At 36.6% G+C, this 25,127-nt stretch overlaps 6 protein-coding genes across 6 annotated transcripts in view; 2 read left to right on the forward strand and 4 right to left on the reverse strand.

Moving 5' to 3' along the window:
• The window catches only part of LOC115632403 (junctional adhesion molecule A), a 150,145-nt gene extending 134,112 nt beyond the window's left edge, over nucleotides 1-16,033 (reverse strand). Inside the window, exon 1 of the mRNA XM_030529538.1 lies at nucleotides 15,284-16,033. The gene's annotated coding sequence lies outside the window, so the exon portion shown is untranslated. The remainder of the gene's footprint in view (nucleotides 1-15,283) is intronic.
• Nucleotides 16,034-17,420: 1,387 nt separating this feature from the next.
• On the reverse strand, nucleotides 17,421-18,140 carry LOC115632351 (N-alpha-acetyltransferase daf-31). The gene has a single exon (XM_030529461.1). It carries the CDS (start codon nucleotides 18,118-18,120, stop codon nucleotides 17,539-17,541), a length of 582 nt encoding a protein of 193 aa, XP_030385321.1. The 5' UTR covers nucleotides 18,121-18,140; the 3' UTR covers nucleotides 17,421-17,538.
• Nucleotides 18,141-18,160: 20 nt separating this feature from the next.
• LOC115632352 (small integral membrane protein 13) lies at nucleotides 18,161-18,833 on the reverse strand. Its single transcript, XM_030529462.1, has 2 exons — nucleotides 18,459-18,833; nucleotides 18,161-18,339 (listed from the first exon to the last, which is right to left on the reverse strand). Exons 1-2 carry the CDS (start codon nucleotides 18,535-18,537, stop codon nucleotides 18,197-18,199), a joined length of 222 nt encoding a protein of 73 aa, XP_030385322.1. The 5' UTR covers nucleotides 18,538-18,833; the 3' UTR covers nucleotides 18,161-18,196.
• A 345-nt stretch (nucleotides 18,834-19,178) lies between these two features.
• LOC115632288 lies at nucleotides 19,179-20,219 on the forward strand. The gene is made up of 2 exons (XM_030529381.1): nucleotides 19,179-19,529; nucleotides 19,590-20,219. The coding sequence occupies exons 1-2, from the start codon at nucleotides 19,227-19,229 to the stop codon at nucleotides 19,980-19,982; spliced, it is 696 nt and encodes a 231-aa protein (XP_030385241.1). The 5' UTR covers nucleotides 19,179-19,226; the 3' UTR covers nucleotides 19,983-20,219.
• LOC115632287 (caspase Dronc) lies at nucleotides 20,042-21,806 on the reverse strand. Its single transcript, XM_030529380.1, has 2 exons — nucleotides 21,103-21,806; nucleotides 20,042-21,044 (listed from the first exon to the last, which is right to left on the reverse strand). Exons 1-2 carry the CDS (start codon nucleotides 21,574-21,576, stop codon nucleotides 20,178-20,180), a joined length of 1,341 nt encoding a protein of 446 aa, XP_030385240.1. The 5' UTR covers nucleotides 21,577-21,806; the 3' UTR covers nucleotides 20,042-20,177.
• A 291-nt stretch (nucleotides 21,807-22,097) lies between these two features.
• LOC115632921 lies at nucleotides 22,098-23,709 on the forward strand. The gene is made up of 5 exons (XM_030530213.1): nucleotides 22,098-22,195; nucleotides 22,304-22,401; nucleotides 22,814-23,035; nucleotides 23,098-23,402; nucleotides 23,470-23,709. Exons 3-5 carry the CDS (start codon nucleotides 22,870-22,872, stop codon nucleotides 23,632-23,634), a joined length of 636 nt encoding a protein of 211 aa, XP_030386073.1. The 5' UTR covers nucleotides 22,098-22,195; nucleotides 22,304-22,401; nucleotides 22,814-22,869; the 3' UTR covers nucleotides 23,635-23,709.
• The last annotated feature ends 1,418 nt before the right edge of the window (nucleotides 23,710-25,127 follow it).

A 25,127-nucleotide genomic window follows, 5' to 3' on the forward strand; every position in this document is an offset into this window, starting at 1 on the left:
CAATTGACTGCAAGGCACGGCAACTTTGACATTTTGCCCGTCAAACTTCTAAAACGTTGCCAAAATATGTGAGTGTGTGTGTGTGCGTGTTCTTGTGGGTGTAAGATGAAATCACAGCCGCACAATTGCGTTAAAAAAGTCATAAAAAAAGCACAAATTGCATTAATTTTTGTGTTGTATGCTTTTGGGCGTTTTCCTTGTTAGCTTTAGTTTAGTTTTTAATGTCATTTTATTTCTGTTGATTTTGTTTTGGTTTATTTTTTTGGTTTTTTTTTTTAAAAAAAACTAAGACCCGAAAGCACACATAAAATGCAAATTAAATTTGTTGGAAAAGTTTGGCAATGTATTGCAAAAAAAAAAATATACTACATATACTCGTATATTGTATATACAAGTAGTAACAAGAGCGACAATTTTAAAGGGCAGCCAATAGCACACGCACATGTAGCCCACAATGGTTTTCAATTCCATAACAGAACTATAAATAAATATAAAATGGGTATTTCCAGTTTTCAGGTTTTCAAATAATTTTTTAGTGATCAAAAATTTAATAAATTGCATTTTGAAAGTGAGATAAAACATGTCTGTGAAAGTATTAAAAATACTCTTAATTAATATTTCTGCCAAAAAAATGTTTAAACAAAATTATTTGACGATATAAAACCAAATTAAACTTTCTTCCTAACAGCAACTTTGTTCAGCTAAGTTTTGGATTATTTCGTGGAAAGGCGTGAATTTAGAAGTTTAGAACATGACGAAACATTCTTGGATCTTTTCTATGGGATGGAATCGGCGATATTCATATGTATTACGAAATAACACCTTTTCGTTGCATAAAAAAGGTAACAAAAAAAAAAACCGATATAGTAGCGAATGCTAAATACTCCCTAGTTGCCCAAGATAATTACCACATTCCAGACAACATTAGATCCATAAATCACACTTCCAACGCACATTTACTAATTTATTCTCTAACACAAATCCTCACTACCACTCCCTAAACACGTACAACGCAACCATCAATGGATATGGTAAGTTTCAGAAAAATCTGCGACTAAATCGGACAGCCAATACTCAGACAGTAATAAAGAGAAACATCTCCCAACTACTTAGTACCCAAACTTTTTACTCCTTCTATAGACAATTTTAAAATCCTCGTAAAGTTTCTTTAAGCATCAAATAAATATTAATAATTACTATAATTATTAATAACATCTCTGTAAATATCTCTTAATTTATTTGTAATTTGTATTACATTGAATCGAATAAAGAAAATGGCATTCTCCAATCAATAAATAAAGGACTTAAAGGCCGTTTATTTCTTACTATTTTCACGCAACACGTTTGCTTCAAAAGATTCTCTTATATCTTAGAATATCCAATTTAAACAACAAAAATTAACTTCATGCCCACTGCACGCATGCAGCAGCTGTAAATATGTTCGCTGTGCCACGCGGTCAGTTGAACGTTGCATAAATTAGGGCGCATGCCACGCACAACAACAATGCCGTCGACAACGACGATGGCGATGATGATGACGACCATGTGGGCGACATTGCTGACATTTCAGGCGCACAGGTTTTTAAATGTTTTCAACGCACCACACACGTGAGTTGCAATTTTAAGTAAATTTATTGCCACATATTACGCATACGCCACATAGTACAGATGCGTGCTGTTAAAGCTTTAAATAGTTCGACCCATTAGCGCTGTATCTGAATCTCTTGATCGCTAGTTGATAAGATATTAATATGCCTGTAGCGCCATTGTGTCTTCCGGCCATTGTTGGCCATGCCCCTTCACTCATTCACCCATTTATTCATCTCTTCAGCCGCTTGTTGTACATCATGGCGGATTTTCGAGCACGAAACCAAGGCTTGTCGCCAAAGTTTAATCTCAAATACGCATTAATTCTCGCTTATTGTCTATAGGCGAGTGCGCGCGCCCACTTCAGCGCTTCAGTGATGCTTCCAAACACTATTCCCTTCTCTCCTTGCCACCAATTATCCATACTTTTCGCTACTCGGTTGTTATTGTTGTTGGTGTAATGTTTTCTTTTCTTTTCTTTGCTCTCATCGGTTTAGTTCTCGTTTTGCATTGTCACGCGAAGTGTTGCTTACATTTGTTTTGTTTAGGTCGCAGCCCTCTATTCTCCCTATTCATGTTGATATTATCGCATCAACAAGGCATAATAAAGTAAGGCACGCTCACCCACTTATATGGACGGGTACACTTAGAGATATAATAATCAAAAATCTAAAATCAAAAACTATCATGTTAAATGGTCTCAGGAAATAATTTCACAAGACCTACATTCAACTGCTTTTTTCTCCGGTTTTTGATTTCAGAACTGTTCTAATTTTTTCAAGCTATTACATTAAGTTAAAAAAAAAAAAAAAAAAAAAATTATATTCTGTCAAACGGAAATAATAGAACAAGTTTTATCTGTATTTTTCAAATATTTGGCTACTTTGTGATAATATGGGTGTCTTATATTTCGACTAAGTTTGAAAAAAAAAAAATTGTTGAAAATATTAAATCTTAGCTGCATACTTTGTAACCCAAATCAATTTAAAATATATTTTATCATCTGTTCTCTTATGGTTAAGGCAAAAATCGAGACATCTCTTTATCAAGAGTCCTCCGCTTAAAGTCTTGATATTGTTATTATCCGATATCTAAATCTTAGTCAATTAATATATTAGTAGGTGTTGTGAGTTATTTACCTTCAGCTAAGATCTTTAATCATAAGCAAATAATTATATATAGAAAGCTAGTGCCCTTTGCCCAAATAATTCCATTCAGAAGATATTCTGCTTACAGTCAAAAGGTTCTCCACGAGCAAAGGTTCACCGTGTTCAAAAAGTTCTTTGTCATCACAAGGTTCTCATATACTCTACTTCCACAACCGATGTCGAGGTTTTGCCAACAACTACTTTAACATTTTCCCTAGCCAATTTTAACACTGTTACACGCCTTTGGCCACATATATTCCTCTCGTTGTTGTTGTTTGTTGTAACGGCATGTCTATAGCAGTCGCGCCAGTGACCGCAAGCGCCTTGTCGGCCACAGAATCCTTACACAAGTATAACGCAAGAGTAGCGCATGTCAAAGACTTTTCATTTGAATTACACTCGAGAATCGCACATAAGTTGCTGTTGTCGCTCCTCGTTTTCTGACGGCAATGCGCAATTGATTTATTATACAATTTTTAGTCAAGGGTACACCATCCTCGCACACCACGGAAATCTATTCAGGTACTAACATCTTTAAGATGAATTTAACAATTTCATCAGATACCATAATTAATTTTCCAACATAGAGTGAACTACTTGTCCTGTCTCTACGCCGGTAGTTGTATTTCCAGATAGTTCAAGAAAACTATATAAATATATAATTATATAACTATAAGGAGTTATTCTACGCTTTAAAGCAACTCATGCAATTCTTTCAATTCTGCCGATTACCTATTCAGGCGATGAATTCATTGCTGTAAAATGATCCGAAAATTCAATCAATGACACTATGCTCTTTTTGATCCGGTGGGAGAAATCAAGACACCCCTCTTTCGCTTAGCTTTTTCATATAGAAATGTTGGCACAGTTACAGAGAATATTCTTTATAAAATAAAATTATATTTCCTTATAAGTATATGAATAATTATGAATGAAAAGTAAATACGTCTTTTACATTTCTTTGCGATTTGTATCAATATAATTTCTCACTCTGGGAGATTTTGCCCGAATTTTTAAATCTATTCACCATATTTTTGTTTAATTTTCATTTATATATATTTTTAAACCTTTTCAGTCAATGAACTCACAGTTGTTCTCACTATTAATCGTATCCAAACCAATAGCAATTCCTATTAAAGCGGAATTATATTTGATTGTATACCAAATATTTTGTATGCAACTATTTTGATCTGCGCTTTATTTATGATCTGCTTATTTGTTTCAAGATTAATTCATATTTGATTGAAATAAATATACCTTTGAATATGGCTAGCATTTCAAGTTATATAATTCGCTAAGTGTATATGTGTGTACGTGTGATAGGTGTATGTGTCTGTGTGTGAAACAAAGAGAAATAAGGAATATGCTCTAAACATTTGCACCCAGCTTGACTTTTTTAATATCCTTGATATTTGCAGCCTCTTATCATACGCTGCCTGTAGGCGTCCTGTTGTGTCTAGTTCTTGTTGTTCTTGTAACTGACGATGTTTTGTTGTTGCTTTGCCTCTTGTTATTCATGTCGCCATTTCCTATTGTCGCTGTTTTTGTTGCTGCTGCCTCGGTTGCTGTTGCTGTTGTAATTGTTGTTGCCTTTCTGGTGTAGTTGGCACTGAAGTTTGGCCCCTCACTTCAGCTTCACATCGCGCCCTGTTTACACACATACATACATAAAGAGATACACACACACACGCATACACGCACACACACACACACATACAGACATACTCGTACACGCCCTGTAACTTGTTTTCATTTTACGCTTGCTTGGCTCTCCTTGCCTGGCTTTCAAGCCTACTCCAGAGCTCATGCTCATTGTCAACAACGCTGCCGTTCCTGTCGTTGTCATTTTGTACAATTTTGCGCTCTGATTTTTAAATATAATCCAGCAGCAGCAATAGCTACAACAAAGCCGGCAACGTTGGCGCTGAGTTGTTGGCCGCCACATAAAGTCAGGCGATATCATGAAATCCGCTTTAGCGGAAATCTAATTGCGCATCGTGCTCCGACTGTAACTGTGACTGTTACTGCTACTGTGGCTATGAATGCGGCCCGCTATTCTAGTAAGTGTATATGTGTGTATATATGTGTGTGAGTGTATGTATGTGTGCTGTAAGGGTGGGTGTGTGTGTGTGTGTGTGTGTATATGTGGCTCTAGGCAGATTTTAACATAATGCTTTTTTAAATGCAAAGTTACCAACGCAGAAATTCGCTCATTCATTCGCTCTACACAAGTATGTACACTAACAGCAATATGTATATGTACTTATTCATTGTGCACTTTCGCATGCTTCAGCACAAATAGGCAAAATTTATAGGAACTTAGTAATGGATATTTTAATGAAATGTATGAAATAAATTGATAACAAATAAATAATAAATAAAAATAAACATGGTTTCTTCGCCGTATTTTTGATGTGCCTAAAGTAAGGCTAGATTAGGTTACATATTTTAAATAATGATTAGGTTTATGATTATTATTACAGGTTGGATGTGGCAGTAAGATTTTAGCAGGCTTGTTAAAAGCTAGTTAGCCCGTGCTAAGATAAAGAAACAAAGAATCCTTGATTTGTAATTTCTAACTTTTTTCATTTTAACAAATCAATCTTAGCGCAACAAAAATACAAATTCGTACTGACAATCTGGCTTTGTTTATACATATTTGGTCTCTTTGTTAAAAATACGTGGACAGTTTGAGATACATAGGTAAGGAGCTGTCAGGGAAGACGCTTGGTCAGCAATATTAGGCCCTCTACCTATGTACTGAACGGATGTTGTTTGACTAAGAATATTTTACCAATAAGCAACTTAGAGCTTAAAAATATGAAATTTAAATCTTATTAAAAATCCATTGCTATCATATGTTACAATTTATAATTATATTTATTTCAAAAACATTATTTAAATGCTTCTAAAAAATAGCCAATTTTATGTAAACTAAAAAGTAACTGACGAATTGTTTCGAAATGCTGGGATCAATCAAATATTATATGCATTTATAGATGAACAATGAGCTCATTTTACAATCCAAATACAAATGCCTACCAGTGCATTTATATATACGTATGTATATACATATATATAAGTATATGCATGGCTGTATGTATGACGGTTTTATGAGCTCTGATGCCAGCGACCAAGTCGGACAACCGCGGGCGCTCAACTCGCCGCCATTAGCATAAAACAGTGAATAGCGAGTGGCGAACAGAGAGCAGAGATCAGAGCGGACGAGGCACATACGAAAAAGCAAAATGAGCATAAACATAAATAAAATTGTGGTCGTGTTGACATTTGCCAGCCAGTTTATATTGTGGGTTGGAGTTGGCTTTCAGAGCATCTTTATTTTAATTAATGAAAACATTTTCGTCGCCTTCAACATTAGGAGGTCGACTCATTCTGGCTCAACTTAAATGCAATTTCAGGCATTGCATTTATAACAACTTGTTCGTAAATATTTAATTATAAACAAATTCCTCAAATACAAATTGCGATGAATAGAGACACGCATTAAAGCACACACGCAATATCAATATTGACAATATTTCAATGGTGGCAATTAAAATTTTAAGCCACACAAACATACTGGCACAGGCACATGCACATATTTATGCATGCGTATTTGCGCAAACATGCCCACAAAACATTTGCACAAAAACCATAAAGCCAAAATTAAAACTAAATTTTAATTAACTACACGTGTCCGTGCAACTGAAATTAACTACCAGGACAACGTGCAGGAGGAGTAGCCTCGTAATTGAAAAAGTAGTTGACATTATGGGGCTACGTTGGAACTAAACCTTTGGTCAGACAGGGCGGCTCTTTGCCTCGCATATAGATTGTATGTTTTTGGTAGACCCGGAGTTAGATGTTCGCACTACAGCACAAAATTGTAACGGTCAAAATCGAGCTAATTTGATGAACTTTCAGACAATTGGTGTCGTGTTGTCATGGACGGCAGCAGCCTATTTTGTATGGGGTTGATCAAAAACGGGTTTAGTACATATGTATCTAATCAAAATTAGAAAAGAATGATAAAGTCGGGTGGCCTTAAGTCTAAAATACCGCGTACCACCCCAGAAAAAAAATTAACTTACAAAATGTAATACATTAAATTAAATATGCGTATAAATAAACAAACATTTATACATATGTATGTGTGCATTACATAATTATGTCACAGCAGCAACAACAAAACAAATAGAGAAGCTAACGTAGGGTGTGCCGACTTTGAAATACTCTGTACATATGTGTAGAATAATTATGCGAGTAAAATCGGTCTATCATAATAGAACTTGGCATACGGACGGTTTTAAACAAAAACACTCTGCTTTAAAAAAAAATAATAAATAAATAAATGTATTTTTTTGTAATTCCTTTTTACTGCACTTGGGAGCTTAGGACTTCTACAAGAACTTTTTCCATCTAACTCTCTATTTCTAGCCGTCTGTCTAGCTGTGTCCCATGTGATATTGTTTCTGGGATAATTCCTGAAGGGTGGTCCACCGCAAAGTTGGCGTCTTAATTCTTTCGACCCATCTGCTTCCTTCGGGGTTCCTCCAGTCTAGTGCCATCCTTACATCGGGTTAACTATCTATAGTATTGTCCAGATAGCGTGGATGGATGTGGTTTTGGGTGGATAAATTTACCATGGCGTTGAAGGCATGAATTTAGGAGAGTTTCTTCGAGAGGAGAAAGGCATTTCAGCACACATTTTTATACATCAGTTTACATATTTTGCCATATAATTAGTGTTTCTATTACAAAGTTGTCATCAGCCCTAAATGTACTTGTATGTATATTGCACTTTATATTCTTCGCTTTGTCCAGTGTCATATTATTGGTTTTTTCATTTCATTTGCTTCTATTCAGTGTAAATAAATAGAGCCTATTCTATGTGTTCTTCCCCTTTACTACCTCGTATATTTCAAAATATTTATGCTACATATTAGCGTATTTATATGTTTTTTTTTTATGTATTTATATGTCAACTGAAATACGGAAATAAATACATAATAAATAAAAAAATTATTTTTTTCTGGTTTTAACAAATTCTTGAATCCATATCTAGACTAAGTTTAACTCTGTCAAAGTCAAACCAATATATTTTTGAATGACGATCCAGGAATAAATCTGAAAGAGTTATTTCTAAACTAACTCGTCGTTTAGAACTTCTAGACAGTTAGCCCATTAAAATCTTTTGAGAAACAAAGTTTTATATTTATTTAGGCTACATATCTGTGAAAAAGGACAAAAGTTGACTTTAAATTTAAATTCAAGTAGATACTGTTAATAGCCATACTGGGGCAGATTTAACTGTACTATCAAAACGGTGCAACAATATTAGGCATTTAAACGGCAATTTCCACCCTCACTCGACCATAAAATTTCGAATTTATTTAAAGCAACAAGCACGGAGATAATGTGATTGTAAAATTTGCAAAAACGCGTCATGCCTTTGACATTTTATTGTATGTTGTTGCTGTTGCGATAATTTTAGCAAACAGGCGCACGGGTCGCATACGCAATATTGTCACAAATTTTGCATTAAATTTGGCGTAGTTTGGTGGAGAAAGAAATTGCGCAATTGCAGTATTTGTGCCAAGCTGGTAAACCCTTCTACCTTAAGTTAAAGGAACAGCTCCTGCAGCTAGATGATCAGGAAGAAGTAAAAAGGTTCAATGCCTGACGGCGACGCTTCATTTCCGCCTCTGCTATTTTATATATTTTTGTTGTTATTGTGCTACTGCTGCTGCTGTTGTTGGCACAATGTTGCGTATGAGTGTTTTTTCAGCACCAGTTCCAACTCCCATGCCCCACCCGCGCTGCCAGTGCCACTTTCATTTATGTTGTTCAAATTTACCAAAGCGCGTCACTTTTGTTGTTGTTGTTGTTGTTGCTATCGCTGTCAAAAGGCAAACAACGCGCGAGGATATTTTTTTTTTTTTTTTGTATATGCCTTGCCCGGAGGCCCAAGTGATATGCTGCATGTGTCCCATGCATAGGGACTGAAGAGGCTAGAGAGTACGTAGGCTTGCGACTAGGACATCTGAGGGCAACGAAACCTTTGCCTGTTATCCTGATGTGCTCGCTTTTCGTTTCAAGCACCCTACGCGTGTTGTTTTTTATTTTTTGTCGCCCATTTTTGTCACACTTTTGACTCCCGCCTGCTCTTTTGCCACCCGCTATGAAGTGTTGAAGTGTTTTGGGTTCTATACGATGGAGCTGTTTTTGTTTTTTCTGTTGTTATTGTTATTGTTGTTGTTGGAGTGGTGTGCGTGTCAGTTTATAAATGAAACATCTGCCAACACTTAAAGCTACATGCCGAACCAAGCAAATTTTTGTAAGTTGCTGCCACAAACTAAAAATTGTGTTCTGCCCTCACCTGCTTGCCAGCAAAAAGGGTTGTAGGTCACCATACTGAGCGAGATAAGTGTCATGACAAATACATTAAATGTATTTAAATATTAGCCATATGGCTCATTGTTTTCTTTTTGACATTCAACATTGTAAGGAAGTGGGAAGGCCAACAAATGAAATATTATAGTAAAGTTCTTTCTTCTTTTTTAAACATCACACAAAATTGGTCATAGCTTGGTATGTACTAGGTGTTTCAAGTGTGGTATTCCTATCGAAAAGCTCTCAGCGACTTCCAAGGTACTCATGTAAAAGTGCTTAACAAATTGAGACTCCATCGCAGATTCTGCGGGGCTGCATTGCAATTCAATAGCAGTTCAATTCAAGGCAACCTGAAATTTCGATTCCAGCTTAACACACTAAGTGCTAGCGGAAGGCACTTTGACTGCAAAGATTCGGTTTGCGAAATATAATGCTCATACTAAGGACACCAAACATGAAAACAAGACTCAACAATGGAGCGGACAGTTGAGATATACAAGTATAGTATGTTTTGCCTCAAACACCTTAAGTCATAATACAAATTAGCATAGATCTGGTATAGATGAGTGAAGTAAATATTTGCTCTTTTGATATGTTCAGAAACTTATGCCACTTAGTATACATATAGCTAGCGTGGTGTCGCCCTTAAGTACACTACTGAAAGCCCTTTTTGTGGCCCCTTTTTTGCACGCTCACTCGAATATAATTTGCACCTTTAACAAATTCGCTGGCTGACTTGTGGGCGAGTCCGTTGCATTTCCACACAAATTGCAAATTAGTGTTTTTGCACAGGTCCTAATTGCGCCAAGGATGGTTGGTCGCCACACACACACAAAGGAAACACGAACTGACCTGACAGTTTGACGGTCACACAATTGCGCGAATACCGTCTTTAGCCCTTGGCCGTAAAAGTTGAATGTGGCTTAGAGAGAGGACTTCAAACAGAAACGTAAGTCATGGCCGCAAGCAGCGACCGGAAGTGTTTTCAAAAGCAAGGACTGCTTCACAATTCTTTTGGCCTTTGTTCAACCTTTTGCGTCAATTTTTTTGTGTCCTCCCATATAAGTGTCTGTGTGTGCTGGTGTGCGTGTGCGTGTGGGTGTGGGTGTGTGGGCGTGGGTGTAGGAATTTGTGGCTGTTTATGTGTTTAAACACTTTGGAGTGTTTTGGTCTCACAATGCCCTCTTCATTGTTTGCTGTTTGCTGAACCTTCACTTTAAATTAACATAATTTTTATTTTATTAGACGGTTTTTTGCATTTCAACCTCTTTTCGATTTTAATAGAAAGTCACGCGCTTTGTGTGCTTTTCCTTTCGGCCCTTTATTGCCGCACTGATTATTATAAGTTTTATTATTTCTAACTTTATTTTGTTGCCTTTTTTATTGCAAACGCTCTCAGATTCAATGGCGACCCTTCAAAAAAAAAAAAAAAAAAAACAACAACAACCTGAGCCCGCGCATTATACCAAACGACTGCAATTCAAAATAATGTCCGGCACAAGAATGACACTTTAAAAGTTTCGCTCCCAATACGCGCGTCCTTTCGCTCCATCGCACTATGGAGTATACGAATTATTTCTTAGCCAAAACCGAATTCAATTAAATAAATGATTTATTCATTTGATAAAAATGGTAGCATTTACGACTTTCTCCAGCTCAATGCTTAAGTATTATTTAAAAAAAAAAACAGGGTTTCAATATTCTATGGTACAATCTGAGTGCCAAATTAATTTAATAGAATATATCATCAATAGAATATATCATCATTCATTTCAAACTTCAAAACGCTCTAACTGGAGGTTTTACTACTCCCTCCCACAACCATGAAAGCAGTAAGTCAAATCCGTCAATGAGGCTGGTTTGTGGCAAAAAGCTCGAGCACCAACAGTTGCCATTTTACTTAGCTTTCATCGACTTTCATGAACATCATCAAGGCATGTTATAGCTGCTGCACTTGTTGCCTTTTACGAACAATAGTGGCGTACAACTAGGTCGTGTCCTCTTCGTTTTATTAACCAGCACGGTAATCTAATAATTGAAGCTGCTGCATTTGAAAACCTTGGAATAAACTGAAGACTTAACAGCAGTCTCGATTACCTCGAATGAACTTCTTTTCCATCGGTTTTCAGATACACAAAATAAACTTAACGAACTCACGGCCACAGCTTACAAAGAGAAGTTCACAGCACCAAAACAAAAAGTATGCATACATATAAACACCACCAACCACAGGCAGTATTCACTATCAGACACAACACCGACGATATAAATCAGTTTAAAAAACGACAACTGCTGGAGCCATGACCTTAGAATCTAAAGCAGGTGACAAATCAAATCACGAGCAATTTGTACCCCAGAATAAAATGAGCAATGTCAGAGAATCACAATTCGGTAAAAAATAAAAAGGTGCGCAAAAAGTTTTATTGGAATGGAGCTCTCAGGTAATAACATCCCGAGGGCGACTGCGCAGAACCTGCCGAAGATTTCAACGTCAAGAAATCAACTATTATTAATTTGCTCAATAATTATAATAATAATAAAATAATTAATGTATAAAAATATATATAGTGTAATCCTATTTCATTCAGAATCAAGGCATAGAAAGGAACATCGTTCTGGTTTTTTCAAGTAATACTTAGACTGAGCATGGCTTGGCAAAGTCAAAAAATATTTAATTTCTAATTAGTCACAAGATATATAACATGTTTGAATGATAATCTGTCTTCTCGGCTACTGATGGGGCATATTCTTCACTCTCTAGTTATTAGCACAGAAAGTCTCAATCGATTTGGCAGCTTGCCTATTCTGTCTGCAGAATTCTACACACCTATCTGTTTCCAATTCATTTTGAAGCGCCTTGAGGGATTTCTGCGAATTAATTTCTAAACCTCCTTGACAAAAAATTAGCAAGAAAGTTTTATGGAGTTCACAATCTGTGCATTTTTACAATTCGATACGATTCTGACAAGTCAATACAATACATTTGGCAGACTCTTATCACTTATGCTTGAACAAAATTGTTAACTACTACTGCTCTAGAGCTTGGAAGAAATACCGTACTATGTTTTAGCTTAGAAATTCTGATTCCTATCCCATAGTCCTGCGGACCTTGTTCGGTTTGGACCAAAAGGCGGCGACGCCTTCGTTTGTTCATTCAGTTGAAACTTGTACAACTAAAAATCATAAATCTTTTTAATTTCATTGATCAACTTTAGCTCGCTCCGTATGTATGTGTGTGCGTGTGTACACAAGTATATGTATGTAGTAAGTATGTTGATAAAGTTTTCGAGCAAGGAAAGTTTCACACTTGACTCCCGCGGGACATATTTTACTTGACATTTTAATCGATGAGAGATAAATATTATACGTAAAATCCAATTCATTGCTGAAAAATTATGTTACTTGGACGCAAAGTTTTCACACACACACACCCACACCCACACGAACACGCACACGCACGTTTGGAAAAAACTTTCTATTTTTAATGAATAAGCATTTTTTATTTCAACTCCGCCCGTTTAGGAAGCGACGCCTCATAAACAGTCACGAATCCCTCCATCCCACCAACTACAGAGTAAAGCTTACAAAAGGCAACAATAAAAGTAATGCTTAATGGACTTTTTTGTGGCAAGCGGAAATGTATAAATAAAAAGAGGGCGCGTTTATGAATGAATAAGCTTGGGATAAAAATAGCATACAAGTACATGTGATTAAAAAATACCAGAAACCCAACATTTGACTACTTCAAAGAAGCTTTGTTTAACAGCAAGTCAAAAATAGGGCAGAGAAGATCAGGCATCTAAATTTAGCTTGCAATATGCAAATTAAGTTTTCCAAAAGAAAATAATGTCTACATTATACAGAGAATACAGAAATCATTTCTAATTAGCTTGTTTTGGCTCTTGTTTTCATTTCAAATCTAAAAAACAGTATTAGAAATTCACCCAGACATTAATCTACATTAATTACCTATACCGAATGACTAATACATACAGATTATCATAGGAAATAATATTCATTCAGGGAAATCTCGTGAGTCAGAGTAAAGTATATAGGAAAATATAAAAAACCAAGAAAAAGTGTTGTACGCAATACTTCTTATTTTCAAAAATTCATAAATTATACGTTCAAGAAAGTTCTTTACGAATGAAGTATATTTGTCTTAAAATGTGTATCAGTTTTTCACACTTTTCTTTAACTTCTTCCATACTTTTTAAAAGAAAAATTACTTTCTTGTTATTATTAACAAACACAATTTTACAAATACGCTATTACATTTGTGTTGCAAATGCATTTTACGATCTTCTGGGTCAGTAATGGTATAATCTGGATTTATGCAAATCCAAACTAACAGCTAAATAATGCAATGGCCATTAAGGAATTCCAGATATTTCATTTAAAAGAAAATACATCGCCATTGCTTGGGAAAATAACAACTTCTATAATGTGTAGTTCTATTTTTATTATTTTTCCATTTTCTCTGCACTCTGACGGCTTATGCACAAAATTAATTACGCTGCTAGTTTTTTTCACTGTCTTCAACTCTGGACCGGGCCCAATAGAAGCCGCCAACGGAGATACACAGAGCCAAGCAAAAGACTGACCCAGTTGTTTAATTGAATTGAAGCCATAAACACTCATAGTAGACGACGAGGGTGTTCGCAATCAGTCAAAAGATGAGGAAAATGGAAACGAAGATGAAAAGTTACTGCTGATGTTGAAAGAAAGTGGGTTTGTTGCATAACTTTAATTAAAATGATGCTCGTATGCCAATCATATATCAAATGTTAAATCGGTTGTTTAAAACGCAAGTAAGTGCCAAAGAATGGTTGCATGGCCTGCCCGCTGCCATGACAATTAATTGCTAAATGCTTGCCGCTTATGCAAGAAAGAAAGTGCAAATTTCATCAACATGATCAAAAACAAAATGAAGAAAAAGCAGAAAAACAAAAAAAATGGAAAACAAGCATAAATATGTGACAGACAGACAGACAGCCTGAGACGCAGGCAGGCAGGCAGGCAAGCGAGTTAACCAAACAAAAAGTAAGGAAAAACTGCCAAGAAAAAGAAAAGTTGTTGACATTTTCTGAGCCAACACGTAGAACAGTAACAGCAGCAACAACAACAACAACAACAGCAATAACAGCACCATGGCCAAAAGTATCGCAGTAAACACTCGAAAGGAGCAGAAGAAGAGAAAAACAGAAGCAAGGGTGGAACTGTTTGTTTAAAAACGATGCGCTGCCTGCCTGACTGCCTGCCACTGACAGACATAAAGAAGCGTTGTCAGTGACAAACCCGATGATGACGTTTAAAATGATGAACAAACCGATGTTGATGAGCGAGAGTAGTGAAACGCATAATGTCATTACACTCTTAAAGTCTAATGCTAGACACACATAAGTATCTGAAGCTTGACATAGATATGTGTACTCTTATGTTGGCTTTTCAATAAGAAAACAAGAAAGAATTTGACATTTAAAAGGGAATGAAAGATTGTCAGCTGAAAGGTGCTAATATTCGTTAGGCGCACTAAGGGCTACAAAACAAGGACTTTTGAGAATCCAACTAGGAATTTTAAATTTTTAAGTCGCTGTAAAATTCTCAAGCATTTCTCAGATTTTGAAATTTTAAGGGGCTTAGGAAGAATTAATTGAAAGGTGCTAATATTCATTAAGCTCACTAATGGCTACAAAATACGGAATTTTGAGAATCCAACTAGGAATTTTACATTTTTAAGTCGCTGTAAAATTCTCAAGGGGCTTAGAAAGAATTTAATAACTTATCAGAGCTTTTGAAGCTTAGTCGATAAAAAATATTGTGCTTGTATAATTAATAATTAACAAATTGCCAAGTATATTCCTTAAAAATAAATTCTAAATGTGAAGTAACAAAAATGCAGAAATACTTGGTATTAGGCATCTGCACCCCATTAGGATGGACATTTTTATGCCATCACAATATCTGCTGAGTATATACTTTTTTGCCAATTTTGAAATGCTCTAAGAAACGGACGTAGTTATCAAACATCATTGCCAAATCTGTTGTGATATTTGTACATTTCTATTCCCTCAAGTCCACTGGCTTTATCTCAGGCATAAAAAAAAAAAAAAAAAAACAGTGACGTCGAGTGTGGGAATTACTTTTCAACTTACCTCGATGTCTGATATAACGCGGCCCTAAGGAGGTTGTCAGCTATGCCCAGTCCAAGACAACACAAAATAGCTGGGCACTGGAACGTATAGAATGCATACATATGCATGGACACTGACACAGACACAGATCCAGATACTTGTACATATGTATGTATGTAAATGTATGTATATATGGTTGGGTTTTATGTTTTATGTTTGTTTCTCGCGAATTGGCCTAGTTTGTTGTAGGCTTGTTGGCACTTGTCTGACTTTTGTCTGCTACGGTAGACCGACGGACCGGCGTCTTCAGAACAGCCAGCGGCAAGTGTCTACACACACACACACACACACACACTCATATATATATATATATACACCATACACCATGCACTTTAAACACTTGAGTGTTGTTTGTTAGCGTGTATGGGTTGAATTAGCAGCGTAGCGGACGAGCGCGTGGGTTGCTTACAACTGCATACGAACTTTTGACCCCGTTTTGACAACAACAGTAGCAGTAGCCACAATAACAACAACAATAATAACCATATATGTGTGTAACAATAATAACAGCTTCTGCTTCATTGCACTAAGTTTTGTAAAGGCCGTTGTCGCTTTGTCTGCCTTTCACTTTGTTTGCTCTTTATTTGTAAATTTGCCGCAACAGCAACAACAGCAGCAACGCATATCTGTACATACATATGTATGTATGTATATGTGTTTGTGTGCGTATACAACACACCCTTTGGCATAAAATCAACTCTTGCCTTTTAACTTCACTCTTTGATTTTGGTTTGTTTTGTTTTTTGCTTGTTTTTTTGTTTTACTTGTTTTTAGCTTGCGGCTGTTTCTCTTATTGATTAAACGTATGTATTGAGTTTAAGAAAAATCACACACAATCAGTGGAGACAGTGCCAGCAGATAAATTCATGTGTTTTTACATTTTACGCGCGCACACACACACACGCGCGCATTCATAAACTCTCACGTTCAAGACATTGCCGTCATTGCCTTTTGGTGCACTGTGCCAAATTGTGTTGCATACTTTTTGGAGGAACATTTTATTCCATTTATTAAAATTCGCGTTTTATTACTGAATAATTAAATTATCATCATTCATTGTTGTCTGATTGACTAATATAAGTTTTTGCTGCACTGCAGTGCTAACCGATTATTCAGATTATTCACAGTGTCTGCCGTTACTCGCGACGTTTCTGCTCAGCCAGCGCCTCACGAACTGACCTAAGTCGGCCTGCCGTGCCAGCCACGGAGCCCGAGCTCCGAGTCTTACGATGACGACGGCGGCAGAGGCAGCAGCGGAGGCAGCGACAGCATCAGTTTGACACTTGACAGCTGTGATTGCGGGCACTGCTCTCGCGAATTGGTAAGGATTTTTGCTCCCTTGTTTTTGTTTGCACCATGTGCCGTGTTGCTTGTTATCCAAAGCGACGAACACGTGCATGCCGGAACAGCTGTGGTTGACTGGCATGTATGGCGCAAGCGCTCTCACATATTTACTTCAGCTGCTAGCGGCGAGAGCACACAAATAGCGGTACTTTCTTCCTGCCAAAGCTTTTATGGCATTGGAACGGGTATTTCGAGCAAATTGAGAACAGTTTTTAGTGCAGCGTGTGTATGAGAATATGTTGTTCAAAGAGCTTAAAGCCATTTTCTTTGTTGTTCAAATAAAAGAGCTTTTAAACATGTTTTTATTACCTCAACCATCTAGTATGTAACAATATTAATGCATCTGTTGAATTAATTTTCACCAATGTCTAATTATCTGGAATTTTGCATGCATTTTGGGAACCGATAAAAATATAATAAATTCGTAAGCATATGCCCGGAGATACTTAAAATTATATTATTGTTTTTCTTTAACTAAAAACAATTAATATTTTTAAAGCAGTTATCGATAAGTAGTTCAAATATACATACATTCTTCAGGATAGATACGTACTATCTATGCACATATGTATATATACTGCTCGAGATAATTAATTATTTAAAATCGTAAATGAAAAATTCTTCTATTAGCAGACTGGAGTTGGGTTGGATTATTGGAGTTTAAAATTTATGTAAATTCTCTCTATTACTTGCGATCTATGTACATACATACATATGTATGTAGCTTGAATTACCCAAAAAAAACTACATGCAATGATCAAAAGAACAAATTCTTGTCAAATATATTTAATATTATTATGTTGTGTATATGTGGTAGTAATTACAAAAACCTAACGCATAAAAATGCAAAACTACAAAACGCACTCGCTGCGTTACCAGCAAAAATGACCGTCATGAGCATGAGGAATGCCAGGGATGCCGAAACATAAGGGCTTCCTCTCGACCTCTTGGTCAGCCACCTTGCCTTTTGATTTGTCGTCGTTGGCGAACTCACTCAGATCGCGACGCATAGCATAGGCATCCTCACCATCCGCATAGTACTTGGGCTCCACTTCGATTATTTTGAATTTAAGCGAGTTGGTGTAGAGGTTTAGGGCAGCCCGATTGCTTTTGCGGACATGCAAAGAGACATACTGGGCATTAAAACACTCGACCATGGCCTGTGATGCTTGATTCATCAATTTTTGCGCCAGACCAAGGCGACGATAGGAACGCTTAACCGCCAGCGAGGTAATATGTCCGTGTTTGCTCTCCTCCCCAGGCTCCGGCTCCTCCATTTTGGCCAACACGTAGCCAACTATACCGCCCTTGTCGTCCTCCGCCACGTAGCTTAGCTGTGGCCACGTGAGGCCATGATAGAAGTAATATTTCATCTGATAGTTCTCTGGCAGGCACAACAGATTGCAGTGCTGCATGGTCATGAGGTCCTCGGGCTTGGCGCAGCGTATGTTCATGTTGGCTTTGTTTGGTTGATGTAACTACCAAGTGCTTTGTTTTGTGCGTGTAAAGAATTTATTTTGCTGAATAATCTTAATCTCGTCGCGCTTTACGTGCTCGACCGTGTTGCTGTTGTTCCCCAACTAGATGTTGCTGCTCCTCTTCTTCCTCCTGACCCAGCAGTTCACGCACCAAACGAAATTTCGACAAAAATGCCTTCCAAATAAGGAACCAGCCTATAAAGATAGATATAAACTAAGCGTTTACAGAATGACTCTTCATATAATATACATTCTTTTGATTCAAATTGAATCGAATCGAAATTCATTGTCAGCGCATTTATTGCACTGCTTACCCAACAAAATAATGGCAGCAACAATGCTAACTGAAGCTAATATTGTAAAAATAAAAGCCAAGGCCGTTTGCAAGGACATTCTAGCGTACAGTATCACAAACAATCACAGTCTAATACTTGTTGCAGGGCTCGTACATTTATTCGCTGTTGATATATGTATAATACAAAATATTCCAGCTTGTTCACGTTTCAGTAGCAAACGAAATGTTTGTTGAAATCAGCTGTCAGGCAGGTGTCTAGTGTTTTACAACACTACAGATAACAGCATGTAATGAGATGACATCCAAATTAATTTCACTCGATTTATACAAAAATGCGTTTAAGCTATCAATAAATGAATGCAATTGAACCTGGAGTCGTTCAATAAGGTATTGTCTGTTGCTTTTCTATATACTTTTCGTTTGACTGTTGTACTCCAATTTCTGCACCCACGAGGGTTATAATTGGCACAATTCTTACACTCTCACGGCAAGTCTTTTAAGAAACTTCGAAACACCTCCGACGTATGCAATTTGTTAACTTTGCTACTTTTAATATTTTTCTAATTGTTTGCAATTCACCTTTATTTTGAATTTTTCCCTTTTAAAGACAAAGCACACTTTTGCTATCGTTGCTTGCTTGCTGCTCACCCACACCGGCAGTAACAAATACACAAGTGTTTGCCAACACTGGCTAGATTTAGTGTGTGGCCACATTGTCCGAGCAGCTGTGCACCCTTGACCAACTAGGCAGCATTTTGTTTATTTATGTACACAAGTTGAAAATAAAATGCAGGAATTTAATGCTAAGCGCAGTGCGCTCTTCGCCTGTCTCGACGATGCCAGCAAGGAATTGAAGGGAACAGGTCTGGATCAGAGCACAGCCCAGTCGTACACAGTAAATGCTCTCGAGCAAGACGGTAGCGGCAGACATGTGATGCACTACCGCCGTGGAAGGAATGTTGTTGGCATTGGTGCCGATATTGATCCGGAAGTACAGTTGAAGCGTATGCGGGGCAAGGAAAGCATCTTCAAGAAGCCGGAACTGCCCATAGGACGTTGCCTCAAGCCCAGGAAAACACCCGATTATCAAGTGAGCAACACCCATCAATGCAACAACATTAAAAGCAATAAAAAGTAATTGCCTAAATAGGTGAACCCGCACAAATGGAAAAAATATTCGCTATCAGACGTCGATATATCAGATCAGACAAACTCGGCAGCTGCTTTATCCTTTCTCCGGGAAATTGATGCGCAACGCGAGGCAACAGCCAAGGACTCTGAGAGCTGTGCTGGACAGAAAATCGAATTTAAGAAGTCCAGCAAACTAAACCGAAATCTCAAACAACTAAAGCAAGACGAAGTCGAAGACGTCGCATTGGACAAGCCCCAGTTGCGGGGGTCCAAATTGGTTATGCCCGAGTATGTGATTGGCCAAAAGCCGCCGTCCCGACAAAATAAACCAAAACGCAGCACACAAAATCGTGCTATAGGTAAACTAACTCTGTCCCATTTGCGTGAAGACAATGAGGAGATAGACGAGTAGTTTTAAGTAGACTTACGAAAATTTAAATATGTATGTATAAATAACTTTATATCGAAGAGTAGAAATTGAGCATTACATTATATTATTATGTACGAGGGCTAATTTGGAATTACTGTAGCACAGATAAGTATTTATATATAAATGCAGATTACAATACTAGGCAGTACAAAAATACGCAAATATAACAGTCTTCAACTACTTGTAGAATCCGGGATTAAAATATAGCTTTTTATTGAATCCGATATTCTTGTAATTCCCCGTCTGCAGATGTCCGGTGGCAGTGCGCATATTTTGGACCAAACTCTGTGTTTTTTTCAAAATATCCTCGAAGGAAGTGTTGTGTGCATATTCAGCCATAACATCACAGAATTTCTGTATGTACCAGCTGCCAGTATCGGGATCCCGAAGTGTTTCGAATCCCTCTGTACTGGCATAGCAGACCAATGAATCCGACAATGTGGGTATATTACGTTTCGGTTGCGCAGTAGGTTTCGGTGACGCAGCAGATCTGCCATCGGTTTCAACTCCCTTATCGGGTTCAGGGCCTCGACAAAATGGAAACATCAGTATTTTCGGTTTGTTTGCCAATTTTCTACAGTTACTAGCTTGAAAATGTGCTATGATCTCAGTCTGCACCATAGCTATGGAGCCGTCGTGAAATTCAGCTCTGTCTATCTGATTCACACGATTACCATGTGTCATCAGCACCATCACAAAGCACTCGGTGTTTTCTACATACTGCGAAGACGTAAGTTCCTTCAATATGCGCATGTATTGCTCCTTATTCAGATTGATATATGGAAAGATGGTAAATCCGATTTCACGAAACAAATGAATTAGCTCTTCGCCGTCTTTAAAGGCACCATTACGTATTACTCCGGGATTTGGAAAATCTATAATGTTAACCATGAATAACACGCCACGATTGTACTGAGAACACATCGGATATGTGCCTGTAACTGCGTCCTCATGACATTTGTCTGATTTCTTTACAATACGTTTCGAATTCTGAACGGGCTTTGTGTAGGGTACCAGGGGCTCATTCGGATTGAGGTACTGGTACTAAAATATAAAAGAGAGAGTTAGTATAACACACCACAGACTGCAGATTGTTGCTTACCTTACTCTCCTTGCTGACCTTGCTCAAAACTAGACCCTCCGTGGTCACTCCCTCATCCACAACGGTCATTCCAGGCCTTCGTGACTTATTCGCCTCGCGCAACGACACAAAGCTGCCAGAGTCCACAGAAAGGAGTACGTTGGCAGCTTCTTTGCAGTCCAAGGATTCCAGCACAGAAATTATAGTTTCATAAGCTCTGGGTCCGCGTTGGGTTAACTTTTTGAACAGTTGTCTATGCCGTTCCAAAAGTAAGTCCTCCTCATTCTCATTTCTCCTACCAGGTGTATATTCTTTGATATTCTGGCACATACCGGGTGACAACAGACCATGACGCTGACACTCGTTAAGAAGTTCCAAGTATTTGGTTCTTTTGACAAGCTCGTCGATTTGATCGATGATGTGTTCGCGATGCTTAGCCAGCATTCCAATCTCTCTCTGCTCGACGGGAACTTCGCTTATATGGTGTTGTGACATTGATCAAGATTTTTCAATTCGTTTGATATTGAACAACTCTATAGCACAGCCGCTTTCAATCTCACTTCCAGGTAGATGAGTCAGACTCTATTTCCGCAACTGGGCTGAGATTTGAACTTTCTTTGTGTATATATATATGTGTGTGCGTGTGTGTGTGTGAGTTTATCTCTTTAATTCCTAGCTCCACTCAAATTGATTAATGATCCTTATTTTTTCAAAAGCAAATTACAACACCTATTTAATATTGCACTATGTACTTTTTAAGTACATAAAACTAAGCAATATTTAAATAAAACTTCTTTTGAAACAAAAGGAATAAATTGCAACTAAGCTCCAAGGAATGCAACAATTGAATGGCTCTGCAAATTTCACAACACAGCCAAAGAGATGGCAAACAAAAGTGGCAGCACTTGCGCAACAGCTGTTTGTGATGCTACATCAGCAACAGTGCTACCAAATTTTCGACAGTGCTAAAAAGGTAGATCCACAGTTCAAATAAAGAAAATACGAATATTGCTTATCACTAAGATTGGGTATCGCACAATCACAAACTTCATATTTCCATTCGGACTCGGTTATTACATACCTACTCTTTATTTCTAATTATAATCCCAAAAGTGTAAGTTCCTTTACAATATACACTCGCGTGGGTTTGATTATACATAGATATGCAACTTTGAAACCAGGCACACACACATAATTTAAATTATTTATTTATTTACTACAGGTAACGTATAATTACAAATTAAATGTTGAACTGATCCATAATATAGTGGCCTAAAAAAAATTCCCAACAAGCATCACAATTAGGTCCGATATACAATTGTAAGTTGATATTCAAACATACACACATTTATAATAATAATAATAATATACCAAATTAAAAAAGAAACGTTTCAATTTCACGATCTTTTTGTCAATAATTTATATAAAGAAATAACTTTTTGCAACACAAAACTGGCGGCAATAAAAATTGGAAGCCCTGGCTACCAGCTGATTACCAGTTAACTAGAATTCGTCTGAGTAGGGCTGTAAGTAAAGATCAAAACACCGATGTTTGACAAAATAGATATATACATATATCATCAAGCGCATTCGATTGAGTGCAAATATACAGGGACAAAATTGAATAGCTTTTTAAAATTTAAGATCATAATCCCTCGATTTTTTTTGCCAAAACATCTATAATCGAGGACTCATCGAAACATCGATGTCAAAATATCGATGTTTTTTGCAGCCCTACGCTCAAGCTCCATTTCCGCACGATAGAAGTGTCTTGCTTTATGAATTAAAATGCCAAAACAAAGGGATGCGACAAAAAATAATAATGGAAAAAAGGAAGAAGTGAGTAAATATAAAAAGAAACGAGTATTAAATTATCTCCAGGAATATGGTTGCACCCGAGATGCATTGGACGCAATCGCCAACAGTCGCCGCAGTGACTACAACAGAATCGTTGGTAACTATTAAACGAAGAAATCTTCAATTAAACTGAATTATTTAACTTAAAACTTTGTGCAGATTATGTACGCAACACCGCCAGTGATGCCGAGGCCCGTGTGGCACAGGAATGTGATTCTACCTCCTTGGCTAATACAAATCAATGGCTGGAGCTGTTAAAGAAAGCGGATTTGGCACCGCACTGCCAGTACGAAGCGGCCACCATTATGAATGCCATAGTTCGGAATGAGCCCCAACCCCAGCCGGCAGAACTAAACGGTATAAATATGGACGAGGTGTACAGATTTTTGGAGAACGCACTCACTGGCCAACCACAAAACCTCTTAAAAGAAGCTAGCCAAAAATTTCTCTGCCAAGAGATTCAGGTTCGTAACTCTTGCTCCAGTTTAATTAATAAATTCGATACATTATTTGTTTATGACTTTCATGCAGCTGCTCATAAACGAAGCAAACAGCGAATATGGTGAACAAATGGTGAAAGAAATGTACAAAGTCCTCAACAAATTTAAGGACATTGACTATGAAGCGCATCCCAACAAATGCGGCATCGATCCATTTTTTCTGGATAGAGCTGATGGTAATACAAAAAGCGAATAAAACTCATTTTCACACATTTATTAAACATTCAAATTCAATTTGGAATTAAACTGTACGCTTACATTGTCACATGCATTTACATTATTTATTTATTTTGTATTTTCTGTTTTAAGTTTTTATTTTCTTGCCCAATCTCAATTCTTTTCCATACATAATTTTACTGTCTGTCAATTCTTTCTTGTACATACTTATGTATATATGTCTATATAGGAGTGTAAACATTGACTTTACACAATAATATGTTACCCAATGTGGTGGTGTAGTTTTTTGAAAAAGGTTTTATAATATTATTAAATTTGGGAGCTTTTCTTTTTTGTTTCTCAATTTTTATTGTGCATGATTGTTTTCAATTGTTCTCTGGTTATCCAAGGAGAATCGCCAAAATTGTAAATTACTAGAGAGTAGGGTTTTGTGAAGTGCTGTTCGATTTGGTCAGCATCACATTAAATCACAAGAGATAGAAAGGATTTTCAATTTATGTCGTTAGCTTGGAAAGTTGTTGGACATATGTATGTATGTATTTTGTGATAATGATTATAATTAATTACAAGGACTCACATAAATGTTAGCATTATACATAAATACTCTTTTTTTTTTGTAAAATGTTACATTTTTGTATTTTAAATTATGTTTACGTAATATAATTTAATTCTTAAATGTTCAGTCCAGTTTGAGCTTTTTGGTTTTCCCCTTTTTGGTTTTGTTTTTGTTTTGTGTTTTACATAAACATTAATCAAACTTAATTTAAGCTAATATGTATTTATATTTAGACTAGAAATAATATCGATATGATATGCATTGTCATACTCGTATAACTAAAAATTGAATATCAAAACAATAAAATCAAATAGTGATAAGTTGTAATTAGTTAGCATAATTAAATAATGAATGTGTAAGTTATCGAATTTGATTGTTTGCTGAATTTAAACCAAAGCCGATGATTTGAGGAAAGTCAGTTAAATTTTGATTGTCCCGTTCGTGTTGTTCTGCTTGGATGATATACAGAGCATAGAGTACATACATATACAACTGTTTAGGCAAAGTTCTATACATACTATATATACTTACACATAGTATGTACGCATATACAAGTATGTATTTATATATAAATTCATATTTAGAGCTTCATTTCGATACGCTAAAAACTACTACAACAATAATAGTTTATAAAATTGCTGCTAAATTTATTCATACTATATAATATATATAAAGATCAAAGATTTTTCCACGTACACATATAACGATCTGTTCTTTAGTATGTAGTTTACATATGTATGTATGTACATATATAACAAATATTATATTCATCTCCTTTATTCCATACAAATTGACTGAAAAACTTAATTAGTAGATGGACAAAAACGTGTTTTGTGCTTCGAAAGTTTGAAAAACATGTTCGGTAAATGCTTGTTAGTAGTTGTGGTGTTGTACAAATTAAATCCACTCAAATGGATTTACCATTTATTTACCTTAGTAGTAGTTTTTTAAGCGTT

The sequence above is a fragment of the Scaptodrosophila lebanonensis genome, unplaced genomic scaffold (genome assembly GCF_003285725.1).
Source record: "Scaptodrosophila lebanonensis strain 11010-0011.00,11010-0021.00 unplaced genomic scaffold, SlebRS2 tig00001415-arrow-pilon, whole genome shotgun sequence".
NCBI lineage: Eukaryota > Metazoa > Arthropoda > Insecta > Diptera > Drosophilidae > Scaptodrosophila > Scaptodrosophila lebanonensis.

Excerpts from the sequence above, each read along its gene's own strand:
- LOC115632921 (XM_030530213.1), top strand. The coding sequence starts at position 22,870 with ATGCCAAAACAAAGGGATGCGACAAAAAATAATAATGGAAAAAAGGAA. Across the intron at positions 23,036-23,097 it reads TGACTACAACAGAATCGTTG|ATTATGTACGCAACACCGCC; the intron begins GTAACTATTAAA and ends AACTTTGTGCAG. Across the intron at positions 23,403-23,469 it reads TTCTCTGCCAAGAGATTCAG|CTGCTCATAAACGAAGCAAA; the intron begins GTTCGTAACTCT and ends ACTTTCATGCAG.
- LOC115632352 (XM_030529462.1), bottom strand. The coding sequence starts at position 18,537 with ATGTCCTTGCAAACGGCCTTGGCTTTTATTTTTACAATATTAGCTTCA. Across the intron at positions 18,340-18,458 it reads TGCTGCCATTATTTTGTTGG|GCTGGTTCCTTATTTGGAAG; the intron begins GTAAGCAGTGCA and ends CTATCTTTATAG.
- LOC115632287 (XM_030529380.1), bottom strand. The coding sequence starts at position 21,576 with ATGTCACAACACCATATAAGCGAAGTTCCCGTCGAGCAGAGAGAGATT. Across the intron at positions 21,045-21,102 it reads AGGTCAGCAAGGAGAGTAAG|TACCAGTACCTCAATCCGAA; the intron begins GTAAGCAACAAT and ends TTTATATTTTAG.
- LOC115632288 (XM_030529381.1), top strand. The coding sequence starts at position 19,227 with ATGCAGGAATTTAATGCTAAGCGCAGTGCGCTCTTCGCCTGTCTCGAC. Across the intron at positions 19,530-19,589 it reads GGAAAACACCCGATTATCAA|GTGAACCCGCACAAATGGAA; the intron begins GTGAGCAACACC and ends TTGCCTAAATAG.
- LOC115632351 (XM_030529461.1), bottom strand. The coding sequence starts at position 18,120 with ATGAACATACGCTGCGCCAAGCCCGAGGACCTCATGACCATGCAGCAC.